This window comes from Oncorhynchus keta, chromosome 5 (genome assembly GCF_023373465.1).
Source record: "Oncorhynchus keta strain PuntledgeMale-10-30-2019 chromosome 5, Oket_V2, whole genome shotgun sequence".
Classification (NCBI taxonomy): Eukaryota; Metazoa; Chordata; class Actinopteri; order Salmoniformes; family Salmonidae; genus Oncorhynchus; species Oncorhynchus keta.
The window spans coordinates 9,069,563-9,081,908 of record NC_068425.1 but is presented as its reverse complement, the minus strand read 5'-3'; the positions used below and the strand labels follow the sequence as shown (position 1 = coordinate 9,081,908).

At 41.1% G+C, this 12,346-nt stretch overlaps 2 protein-coding genes across 3 annotated transcripts in view; both read right to left on the bottom strand.

Annotated features, from left to right (window-relative positions):
• Window positions 1-2,193, bottom strand: part of LOC118384141 (syntaxin-1B) — a 56,741-nt gene extending 54,548 nt beyond the window's left edge. The window contains exon 1 of the mRNA XM_052518651.1: window positions 1,885-2,193. Coding sequence (XP_052374611.1) covers window positions 1,885-1,914 — 30 coding nt within the window. The 5' untranslated portion in view covers window positions 1,915-2,193. The remainder of the gene's footprint in view (window positions 1-1,884) is intronic.
• A 4,564-nt stretch (window positions 2,194-6,757) lies between these two features.
• On the bottom strand, window positions 6,758-11,042 carry prf1.3 (perforin 1.3). Of its 2 annotated transcripts, none has more exons than XM_035771015.1 (4): window positions 10,958-11,042; window positions 9,460-9,979; window positions 8,425-9,291; window positions 6,758-8,095 (listed from the first exon to the last, which is right to left on the bottom strand). In XM_035771015.1, exons 2-4 carry the CDS (start codon window positions 9,969-9,971, stop codon window positions 7,801-7,803), a joined length of 1,674 nt encoding a protein of 557 aa, XP_035626908.1. In that variant the 5' UTR covers window positions 9,972-9,979; window positions 10,958-11,042; the 3' UTR covers window positions 6,758-7,800. The 2 variants fall into 2 exon arrangements, with proteins under 2 accessions (XP_035626908.1, XP_035626909.1); XM_035771016.2 differs by having other exon boundaries at window positions 7,891-8,095; window positions 8,432-9,291.
• Window positions 11,043-12,346: the final 1,304 nt, after the last annotated feature.

The following is a 12,346-nucleotide window of genomic DNA, read 5'->3' as shown; positions in this document are numbered from 1 at the left end:
TTTGCTCACTCACACATGTAGCACATTCGGTAAAACCCGTGCAGACAGGGCTTGCTCAGAGTAGGACGATGTAGCGCGCAACGTATACGTCACTGTGATGTTGACGATTACATAAAATGTAATTATTACCCAATCATATAACATCTGTTGCCAGAATTACGTGATATTCGATCATTACAATATAACATCAACAATATTATTTTCATAGAACTTAGACTGACGGTAGTGATTATTTATCCATTTCACTTTAGATGGCATCCATTATTTCGGGTAGGTGGGGTGGGGTGGGGGGTGGGGGGTACAAAACCATAAATTACAGGTAAAGAAATAACGAAAATCCGTCTCAGAGAGAAAGGTAATCTACAAAATGAACACGTCTAATAAACGCTCTTATGGTTCGTTTGGACATGTAAGCATCATAGCCGAGAGATTTCTGTAGCCTAGTCTCGTTGAATCTACAGTGGGCAGTGAGGCAAGTGCCTAGTGTCTGACTGAGTATGGATCTAGCTGTGTTCAGCGTTTCAGTGGGAAGGCACAGGAGGGGGCACAGAATTCATGCAAGGTGAATCCGCTGACCATGGGCTATCTCAGGAACAGTGGCACAATCACAATCATGTGCTATAATGTTCACAGCAGTATAGCCTGTATTGGCTCTACATTTGGATATAATAATCACACACAGGCACTCACACACACGCACACGCACACGCACACACACGCTTTAGATAAACGTGCAGAGCGGCAGTGAGTCCAGGCGTTTCCTCTGATATTTTATTGATCTCCAGCGGTTGTAGGTTGGGCTACGCCAAAAATGCCATGCATGCTTCGGGCCTCATATCGATTTTATTGCCTTCTTTTTCAATTAAACCTGGACAGACAAATTGCACAAACATATGACAGTGGCTATCCTCATGGCATATATCTAGTCATCGAATGTGTTGTAAACCGGTATGAATGTGGTTTTCCAATTCAGGAAAAAAATGAAACCCTGGTGCAGATCCCGCCATAGCATGGTGTCGCCAAAGCAAACCCAATTGAACCTTACAGACGCATAGTTGGGAGAGAGCTACAATTCTGTCCTCCTTGATTGAATTTGAGTCTAATACAAGGAATAGTGTAAACTATACCCCATTGTAGAGGCCAGTTATAACAAAATGTACAATCTCATATGACCCCCCACCCCCACTTTATTCGACCCCGTCCTACTCCTATAAGACGCTCTCTCCATCAACTATCTAGAAAAAGGTCAATCCGATCGGCTGAGGTAACAAATATTTCGTTCTACTAAGGGTTGAAGAGCAATCGTTAACGGTGTTTGCAGGGATTGCTTGGCTAGGAGGACTATGGGCTATGATAGCTTTCATCCACTGTATTTTACCACTGTTAAGGGTAGCTGTCCATCCATATTAGCCAGCAATAAGAATTCATAAGCTTATATTGATTTGGGTGATTTCTAGCAGGAGACTATCTATGGTAGATGTGTTTGTTTTATATTATTGCCTGTCTGCCTGCCTGTAATGCTAATAGCCCTATACTATTTTCTCAAATCACTGCATTGTAACGGACCATTAATAGATAAGTCATATTTTATCCTGCTCATATTACGTGTATGATCATCAGTGCACGCACGCGGGCACCACTCGGCTATTGACACTGATGGAAAGACACATTCGAATGCGTAAAATATAAATGAATAGCCTAAAGATATCCGCCTCTGTATTTTTGGTAAGAACCGAAACCTCACATATTTGTTATGTTTGCGGTGAAGTAGCGCTCAGTAAGGAGATGTCAGACGCTGACGCCCGATTGCGCTGAGGATTCGGAAGGGAGGAGAGTGTGGAACCAAGGGAAGAGGGCAGGAATAGTATAAATATGTAAGCTTACACTTCGTAGTTCTTGTGTACGATCCTTCATTGTTTCCCCGCCGTGCTGGCTAAAATATAATCGCCTGGGTTTTTCCGCCTCGTTGTCTTCTTATGTCCAAAGGTCCGACAATTTGATATTTTCTTCTAGTATTCAAATGAGGGGATAGCTTATGAGTCTCCCCTGTTAGCTACCTTCTCTGCCTTTTTCCCTTTTCTCTAGTCCCCCCTCTACCGTGCTTGTGCGTCCTCCTTGGCGGTGCAGTGTCGCCCCGCAGCGCGCTCCGACTCCAGCAAACGAATGCGATACGAGCGCGGTACTGATGCTGCAAAAAAAAAAAAGGATGAAAAAAGAAGCGATGCGGAGGGATGGAACTCTGTGCGCACGCGCGGTCTCCCTCTCTCCATCTCTAACACTTTACCTGCTATCCCTCCCCCTCCGCCCTTTTTCCCTTCGGTGTCTATCCGCAGCGCGTAATCGGTCGGAGCTCCAAGCCAACCAGTGAACTGTAGTTTGTTTTAGGTGAATTAAAATCATTTGGTGGAATTCAATCCACGTGCATGGAGACTGGGTAGGGCAACGGAAACCCCAGCCCCCCTTCCCAAAGGAGCGGTTTCCTCAAAGGGCTCAGGGTGGTCTATAGTGGCAGGCAGAAGGAAGTGAGATAATCAGAGGATGAGGGGATGTTACCCCCATTAAACACGTTTTTTTTTTAATTATCGGAAGCCACCACTTCAATGCACAAGAGCTCTATTTATGAGCTGTCCACCACAAACTGGCAAACGCCATCATAATGACTGGAATAGAAGTCAGCTGTAGACTAAAAGGCAATGTAGCCTAATGATTTAGAGAATTCAATATCAGACTTTACTTTCTGTTTTAATTTTAGGCTAATGCAGACTATTTTACTGATAGGCCTAGATTTTGAAAACCGTAACAAAATTGTATAAGGTAAAAAAAAAAGTAAAAGTTATTCGATTGTTATACATCTAGACCTGCATTCTAATAGCCTATAACCTGAGGCAAATGACATCAAAGTTGTTTCAACATTTCTTTGTTTAATTCAATTAGAATAGGCTACCATGTTAGATTTCTTTATGAGTCTACATCTTGTGTCAAAGTTATCTTATTGTATACCGTATTCAGTGGCCTTTCCCCCCAAACCAACAGAAGGAGTCATATTACTAAACATAACATGAATATTGTCTTCAACCTCATGTTACAATTCCATTTCCTCACATGTTCACTCAATTGATCGGAGTTGTGCACTCACATTCCACATTGACAGTATCCCTGAATGGCCCCTGACTGTTTGAGCATAGCCTACTGCAAAGAAGAATCAATAAGAGCTCCTAACATTATTCAATGCCTGTATTCAAGGCAATGTATGGACTTCATGTCCTAATAATGCACACAATGTCCTCATTCAGTGGAATCCTTCGTCTAGCCCAGATAACCCAACCTGTGGCTTGGCATGGTCCAGTACTATCTGAAATACTTCTCAGTTTTAATTACAGTAACAGGTTAGACCGAAGTTGTTAGGCTACCAATATTTACACGTGAGAAATTCAAAGGATAAACATATACTATCTACCAACGAATCAGTACCTATGTTATGCAGTGACGTCTTATATCAAGTAAGATAGTTAATCAATTGGGCCAAGGTGCAGATTCATTTCAAATAAGAATTTTATGATTGTGATGAACTCACGCTCTACTCTCATTTCCTCGGAAGTGGCAGCATGGCCAGTGATGAACTGTCTTGTACTGTATAACCCACCTTGATGTCTTCCATTTAGCTGGCATAGAGTAGAAAGAAAAAAGCAGAGATGAGGCAGGTTTAAAACATAGCCGATAGAGTGGGGGTCCATCTCACTAAAAAGGGGTTATATCCTGAAGGAGACCCTGATAGTCATTACATGTCACATATGCCTGATACACACTATAGGGGCGACCTGAACTATACCCCGCTGGCTCAGATAATTTATTTTCACATTGTCCTGCAGAGTTACAGTAACTATGGTGGATGTGTAACCAGTTCAGCCCAGTACAGTTTGGCTTGGCTCGGCACAGTTTGGCTCAGCTCAGTTTGTCTGAGTAGGCTGAAATAGATACAGTAATGAAATCCACTGTGCACATTGCTCTGTTTTAACTGGGTAACTGGGTAACCTGTTATTTTCCTTTCTAACAAGTTCCCAGCTGTCCTCACAAAACCAGGCCTGCTGAAAAGGACTCGGAATTAAGGCCTACAACTGAAATAATTCAAAACATGATCTGGAGGAAGTTAAGTCAGAGATTATACCTGTCGTATACACCCCAAATATCTCGGGCAGTTTAAGTGCTCCCTTCAAAAAGTCGTAAAAACATTTCACTCCAGGAATTCATCTTTAGGGGTGATTATCCTTTTCCAAATAATCAGCCGTTATAATTCGAATTCTAAACTGTCATCACAAAACCCTTATGGAAAAACAACATGAATTTCATGTGAACACATGATGTTATGTGAAGTTGATGTGATAACATGTGACAATATGTAAAGCAACGTGATATCATGAAACTACACATGTGAAAACCTGATCACATGTGAAGTGTTCCAAAAACGTGTTTTCGAATGATTTCACGTGAAATTTCAGACAAAATCATGTGATTTTCCACATGTGAAATATTTGAGTTTCTCTGTAAAGGAATACAGGGCCAAATCCTACTGTAACTTGGTATCCATGAATATATATATATATATATATATATATATTTTTTTGTTGTTTTTTTTGTGTCAAATCACCAACTGGCAACCCATCCCTTATTAATTGACACTTAAACAAACATTACAATAATTTACAATGATAATTAAATGATAATTCTTCTTCCGGGGTTCTCTGCACTCACTGTGCATTGCATAAAGAGTGAAAAAAAAGAAAGAAAGAAATAAAATCAATACATATTAGTAAATAAGGTTATCCAAACAATAATTACATCCCTAGAGCAGTAAAATAATATACAAACATATATACAGTGGTCATAAAATGTTATCTGATCTTCATCTAAGTCACAACAATAGACACACACAGTCTGCTTAAACTAATAACACACAAGCAATTATAATGTTTCATGTCTTTATTGAACACACTGTGTAAACATTCACACTGCAGGTCGGGAAAAGTATGTGAACCCTTGGATTTAATAACAGATTGACCCTCCTTTGGGAGCAATAACTTCAACCAAACGTTTTCAGTAGATACGGATCAGACCCACACAACTATCAGGAGGAATTTTGGACCATTCCTCTTTACAAAACTTTTTCAGTTCCACAATATTCTTGGGATGTCTGGTGTGAACTGTTCTCTTGAAGTCATGCCACAGCATCTCAATCGGGTTGAGGTCAGGACTCTGACTGGGCCACTCCAGAAGGCGTATTCTCTTCTGTTCAAGCCATTCTGTTGTTGATTTACTTCTGTCTTTTGGGTTGTTGTCCTGTTGTATCACTTAACTTCTGTTGAGCTTCCATTGGCAGACAGATAGCCTTACATTCTCCTGCAAAATGTCTTGATAAACTTGGGAATACATTTTTCTGTCGATGATAGTAAGCTGTCCAAGCCCTGAGACAGCAAAGCAGCCCCAAACCATGATGCTCCCTTGACCATAGTTTACAGTTCGGATGATGTTGGTGTGCTGATGTTTTGATGTTGGTGTGCTGATGTTTTGATGTTGGTGTGCTGATGTTTTGATGTTGGTGTGCTGATGTTTTGATGTTGGTGTGCTGATGTTTTGATGTTGGTGTGCTGATGTTTTGATGTTGGTGTGCTGATGTTTTGATGTTGGTGTGCTGTGCCTTCTTTTCTCCACACATAATGTTGTGTGTTCCTTCCAAACAACACAACTTTAGTTTCATCTGTCCACAGAATATTTTGCCAGTAGCGCTGTGGAACATCCAGGTGCTCTTTTGCAAACTTCAGACGTGCAGCAATGTTTTTTTTGGACAGCAGTGGCTTCTTCCATGGAGTCCTCCCATGAACACCGTTCTTGTTTAGTGTTTTACGTATTGTAGACTCCTCAACAGAGATGTTGGCATCTTCCAGAGTAAGTCTTTAGCTGACACTCTAGGATTCTTCTTAACCTCAATGAAGGAAAAAAACATTTTTTTGAAGGAGTAGCAACAGTGCTGAACTTTCTCCATTTATAGACAGTTTGTCTTACCGTGGACTGACTTTCAGAGATACTTTTGTTACCCCTTCTAGCTTTATGCAAGGCAACAATTCTTAATCTTAGGTCTTCTGACATCTCTTTTGTTCAAGGCATGGCTCACATCAGGCAATGCTTCTTGTGAATAGAAAACTCGATCTTTGTGAGTGTTTTTTAATGGGGCAGGGTGGCTCTACCCAAAATCTCCAATTTCGTCTCATTGATTCTTCTCCAGGTTAGTTGACTCCTGACTCCAATTAGATTTTGGAGTCATTAGCCTAGGGGGTTGCATACTTTTCCCAACCTACACAGTGAATGTTTAAATTATGTATTCAATATAGACAAGACAAGAAAAATACAATCATTTGTGTGTTATTAGTTTAAGCACACTGTGTTTGTCTATTGTTGTGACTATTGTTGTGAATTTAATGTAAAATTTATGCAAACATCCAGGTAATTCCAAAGGGTTCACATACTTTTTTCTGCCACCGTGCATACAGACACACTGTATACAGTATATACACACACACACACACACACACACACACACACACACACACACACACACACACACACACACACACACACACACACACACACACACACACATCTACCATTGACCCCAATACATGGTTTACATGAAAGTATGTAACGCGTGTAAATTGAGCCCACAGGTATCAAATTATTGAGTAGTTAAATAATCACTGGCACCACGATAGGTCTACTCGGTTTATTGAATGACAGTACAAGCAGAAAATAGAAAATGCAAACAAATGTGAAAGGAAAGGAACATAAACATACAAAAAAATGATAAATACAGTGAAAACTAAATGTAAGTGACGTACTGTATGTAAGCCACATTTGCTTTCTCAGCTATTGCCAAGTGTCATGTCAATTGAGGAATGTGGTCATGTTCCTGTTACCTTGGTCTAATGCAGAGCATGAGTCCCAAATGGAACCCTATTCCCTATATAGTGCACTACATTTGACCAGAGCCCTATGGGCCCTGGTCAAAGGAATGCACTAGAAGTGGAATAGGATGCCATTTGCGACGCATCCAGAGTCAGTGGTCTCACTCACTTCATCTGGGTGGTAATGAATCAGCAAAAGCACTTGGGTAATGTTCCTCTTCAAGCAGGCCTCAAGTAGACCTAAAATCCCTCCTTTCACATTACTTTCAATAAGTTTTTTTTTGTGTGTCACAGTTATACGAGTAATACTGAAACCCCAACTATTTGGATGTATCAGACACTACATAGAATTGTGCAACAAAAAATACACAAAAAAAGGTCAATATTGAGAAATAATTGAGTTTTGTGACAGAAAGAAAAAATATATGAATGTAAGAGGCAACCCTGAAGCAATGAATCATTTTATCGCCTTGGAAAGGAAAGACCGAGCTTGTCAACGCAAGCTAATTGGTTGACCTATCGATTTAATGCATTTAAAAAAACAGATTTACCATTAGCCTCATGTCACAAAGGTGAAGCAGAGAGAAAACGGCAAAGGACCGTCTGGCATGGCATGTGTTGTTGCGGCCTTATGCTCCACAGAGAGTGAAGAGGAGAAAATAGTCATATGAGGCTCAGCTGGTAAGAGCATTGGTTAGAGGTTGTCGGTTTGATTCCCGCTTGGGGTCACATATTCTAAAAATATATGCACCGTACTGTAAGTCCTTTTGGATAAAAGCATCTGCCAAATGGCATATGTTATTATATTATTATAATTAAGTAAGTAAATTAACATGAGGGGCACCGTTCACAGGAAGGTCCTGTGAGAACCCTGGAAGAGGGTGGGTAACGTCTCTGTCGCTCTGTCCCAGTCATGGACGTAACTCAGCCTACCCTGGGACCCAGGTGAGGGGGCATACTGATCACAGAAGGCTCCTTTAAGGCTGGGGCCGCAAACCACAGACAGGGAGATATAAAGAGTGCCGTGTTTCAACTTGAAACTTTGGTTGACGTTCATGCCCCTTTGAGGGGTTATGGAGCCCTTTCCTAGCAGGTTATCGTTCCATCTGTTGTCGCGGTCCCACACCTCAAAGCGCAAGGTTCTGTTAGGGAACACAGAGAGTGGGTGAATGAGATAGGGCACTCTAAGTAAGAGCAGTGGTAATACACCAAATATTCACAATGCTGGCTAAATGTAATTGTTTTTCTAAATGTTTTTTTTAAATAATTTTTTTACTCTTACAAGGTTTTATAGAATAGGGAGCATAATTAGCAAACTGGAAACTACCCTGGAGATCCCACCAACAGAGACACAGAGAGGCCAAAACACCCTTATCATATGTCTTGTTGCTCCACTTATTCCTTTGCACAGGATGCCTATACATAGTAACCCTCAAGAGACTATTTAACATAAAAATTGAAAAAAACTCACTGTTTACTTTTCAAATCCACTGTTCCATACTGAATCTTATAGTTCCAGTGGGGGAAGTCATTGTTCCAGATCACAGGAGTGGAACCGCCTTGCTTTCCGTAGAGGACCTTGACATAGCCGTCTGTCTTAGAGAAGTAGTCGCCCCAGAGCCCCGTAGCTCGGACCACCGTCACATTCATCCTGGCCACGCCCGGTTTACTGGGGCAGCAGTTGGAGTCCACATTCCTGTGACCGCTACAGATACAGGCGCAGCCTTTGTTGCGTCTCCCTGTCTTGCAAGCAGAAGGGCAGGAGGTGGACACAGAGTAATTTTGGATGTAGTCTCTGATGGCATTGCGCAGGTTGGCCTTAAGGATGGGGTTGTCTCTGGCCAGGAAATGCAGGGAGCTGAGCTGGTAGGAGACCACACCAGGGACCTTTTTCAGGGTCTTCAGCCAGGTTTTATAGCCAGACTTCTTGTCAGGGTTGAAGAGGATGTCCTCAACCTCGACGTTGCCGCCCTGCACTTCGGTGACGCGGTCCGAGAAGGTGGCTCCGAAGCTTAAGCCTGTCTTCAGTTTATTGCTCAGGGACTTGCAGTACTTGGTCTCGGCGCTGATCGTGACACCTTTGATGGTGCCACTGGCTTCCACCCCCAGACAGTTGCTGACAGAATGGAGGGAGAGGCCGCTCATGGCCATCTTACAGGTGCGTATGGCTGTGGTGGAGTGCACCCGGCCCCCCAGGTGCACGTTGCGGATGTAGTGGGTGCCATAGATGGAGATGAATTGGCTGTAGGCAGGTGTGTTGTGGGTGTACTTGCTGGGCAGGTTTTTTAGGGAGTCCTGAAACTCCTGGCTCAGAGGGGGCTGGGTTCGGATGCGAAAGCTAAGGACAGAGAGAGAGGTATGATGAATAAAAACAACTTCAACAACATGGAGAACACTGTTTTTTTCCCCGTACACAATTTATATAAATAGCTGTCGGCTTTTTTTTGTTGCTTTAGCCCGCCTTAATTTACATCCTATGGCACTAAAAATCTCAATTTCGACTCACGTGTAATATTTGCATTTGAATTCATGGCTAGTAAAAGAGAACTTGTCATTGGTGGAGTGGCCTCTGGCGAACATGGCTGTTTTGGAGTGTGTGCCTCCAACAGCAACCCCAGCAATGCCCTTGATTCCCAGGCCAGTCTTCCAGCTGATGCTGGCAGCGTTAGCGGTCTCCTTTAGAACGGAGGTGCTCGACTCGTACATCTGGCTGCTGAGGCTCCGACGACACTTCACCTTTGTGCGCCAGTCCAGTACGGAGAGCGGTAACTTCTGGACCTGGCCGTCCATCAGAGTGTTGGTGCACAGGGTGCAGTTACCATCGTGCCCACCCACCATGAACTTCCGCACATCCACCACAAAGGCGCCAGAGGTCTGCATCTTGACGATGTTGAAACCCTCTCCGGCCAGGTTGTGGCCGGGGACGAACGGAGCCTTCTGGCAGTCGGTGAAGGAGCCAGTGTGGCAGCCGTGACACACAGGGAGGAAGAGGAGGAAGAGTAGAAGGTTGACAGGCATGGCAGGTGCTGGGAAGAGAGACATTTGGCAAATGTGGTGTGACAAAGGCAGGGGATAGACATAGAAAGAATATCATGAGGGATTTAAGATTTTGCAATTGCCATCCCACTGGGCAAAGACGTCACATCAACATCACAAAAACGGGTGTATTTACTACATTTGGGTGTATTAATAAAGGACAAAATCTATAAAACGTCTCAGGTCACTGTGAAAACCACACGGAAGTTCAGGCATTCCAAGATTTGTATTTCCCACATTGCCTTTAAAAGGTCACTAAAGTTAATGAATTGGAAAACAATATAACATAAATCATACATTGGATATAAGAGGAGTTACTGATGCAAACATCTTGGATTAAGATCTAAAGCCACGCAAAGGTTGACCTTTAATGGGAAGAGTTTGCTGTACATACTGTATGAGAGAATCATTTTGATCAAGTATATCTTAAAATCAGTTTCAAAGTGAATATAAGTTATTTTAGAACTCATGTTACTTTGAGGAGCAAATGGATTGTTATTTGATTTACTGATCTGCCATCATATCCTAAAGAGGACTTTCTAGTAATAAATAAATACATGATTTAGTACTAATATTGTTTCTCTATCTCTCAATTTCTCCGTACTGTGCAACAATGATTACAGTATTCATACTCTTCACTGACTGAATGGCGCTCTCATTTGAACAGTCTTTGATCATCCAAATACCTAAACCTTATATTAAGCTCTTTTAATTCTTTGGGTTGTGATTATTTCTCTTATTAACGGTTGGAAATAGTCAAGTGAGTTAACAATAGTTCAAGGGTTCACAATAGTGACTATATGACCATCATGTAGATGACGAAAATAGAACTGAAATTCAGAATAACGTTACTTAATTTTGAATACTTTATATCAAGTGTGATGATTCATAAAATATGTACATTGAGTGGCAATGAAACAATAGTGCATTTTCTACAAGAGGAATGTAATCAAATTATTTGGACTCACCTTACACAGAGATGTTGGTATTTTGAGGTGAAATATATTGGACAGTAAACCTACTTATCTTTATATACCAACATTCAGATTGGTGAATGGGGAGTGGCTAACAGAGATATACCCATTTATGGAGTAGCCTGTGACAAACCAAACCACCAACTAAGCACACCCACACCCACTTCCTCACAACCTCTAACACCCAAATATACCCATACACACAACGCAAATACAAGGGGACAGGCATACTTAGTTTTTTTTCAATTGTTTTAGCACAATTTTGAAAACAGGGCCTGGTTTGTCAAACCACAACACACAATTAGCACAACCCTACACCAAAGTAGCACAACACTTCAGATAATTTGCAAAATGGAACACTTTTGTCAAAACTATACACGACTTCATAAAAAAAATATTTTGTTACCACGAAACACGCACATTTCATATTCAATCTTTTTGAACCAGTTACACACTGCTGTTGCTAACCTAAAATACTTTTAGCAAGTCTAATTGTCAGTGATTAGAGTGCTGTAAATTAAGTACACAGAGAAAGTGCAACTATACAAACACTACACAAGACCAATGCTGCAGACTGAGGAAAATGTAATTTATTTCTCTCCATATACCCAAATCAGTCAACATGGAGAATCACAACAAAACATGTCCCAGTTTTCATGCTACTACCGTAGTGTGAATAACACTGTTAGGTCAGCAAACAACAGACAAACGTAAAATACTGTATCCAGTACAGGTTACAATTACAGTAAACAACAACAGACAAACGTAAAATACTGTATCCAGTACAGGTTACAATTACAGTAAACAACAACAGACAAACGTAAAATACTGTATCCAGTACAGGTTACAATTACAGTAAACAACAACAGACAAACGTAAAATACTGTATCCAGTACAGGTTACAATTACAGTAAACAACAACAGACAAACGTAAAATACTGTATCCAGTACAGGTTACAATTACAGTAAACAACAACAGACAAACGTAAAATACTGTATCCAGTACAGGTTACAATTACAGTAAACAACAACAGACAAACGTAAAATACTGTATCCAGTACAGGTTACAATTACAGTAAACAACAACAGACAAACGTAAAATACTGTATCCAGTACAGGTTACAATTACAGTAAACAACAACAGACAAACGTAAAATACTGTATCCAGTACAGGTTACAATTACAGTAAACAACAACAGACAAACGTAAAATACTGTATCCAGTACAGGTTACAATTACAGTAAACAACAACAGACAAACATAAAATACTGTATCCAGTACAGGTTACAATTACAGTAAACAACAACAGACAAACGTAAAATACTGTATCCAGTACAGGTTACAATTACAGTAAACAACAACAGACAAACGTAAAATACTGTA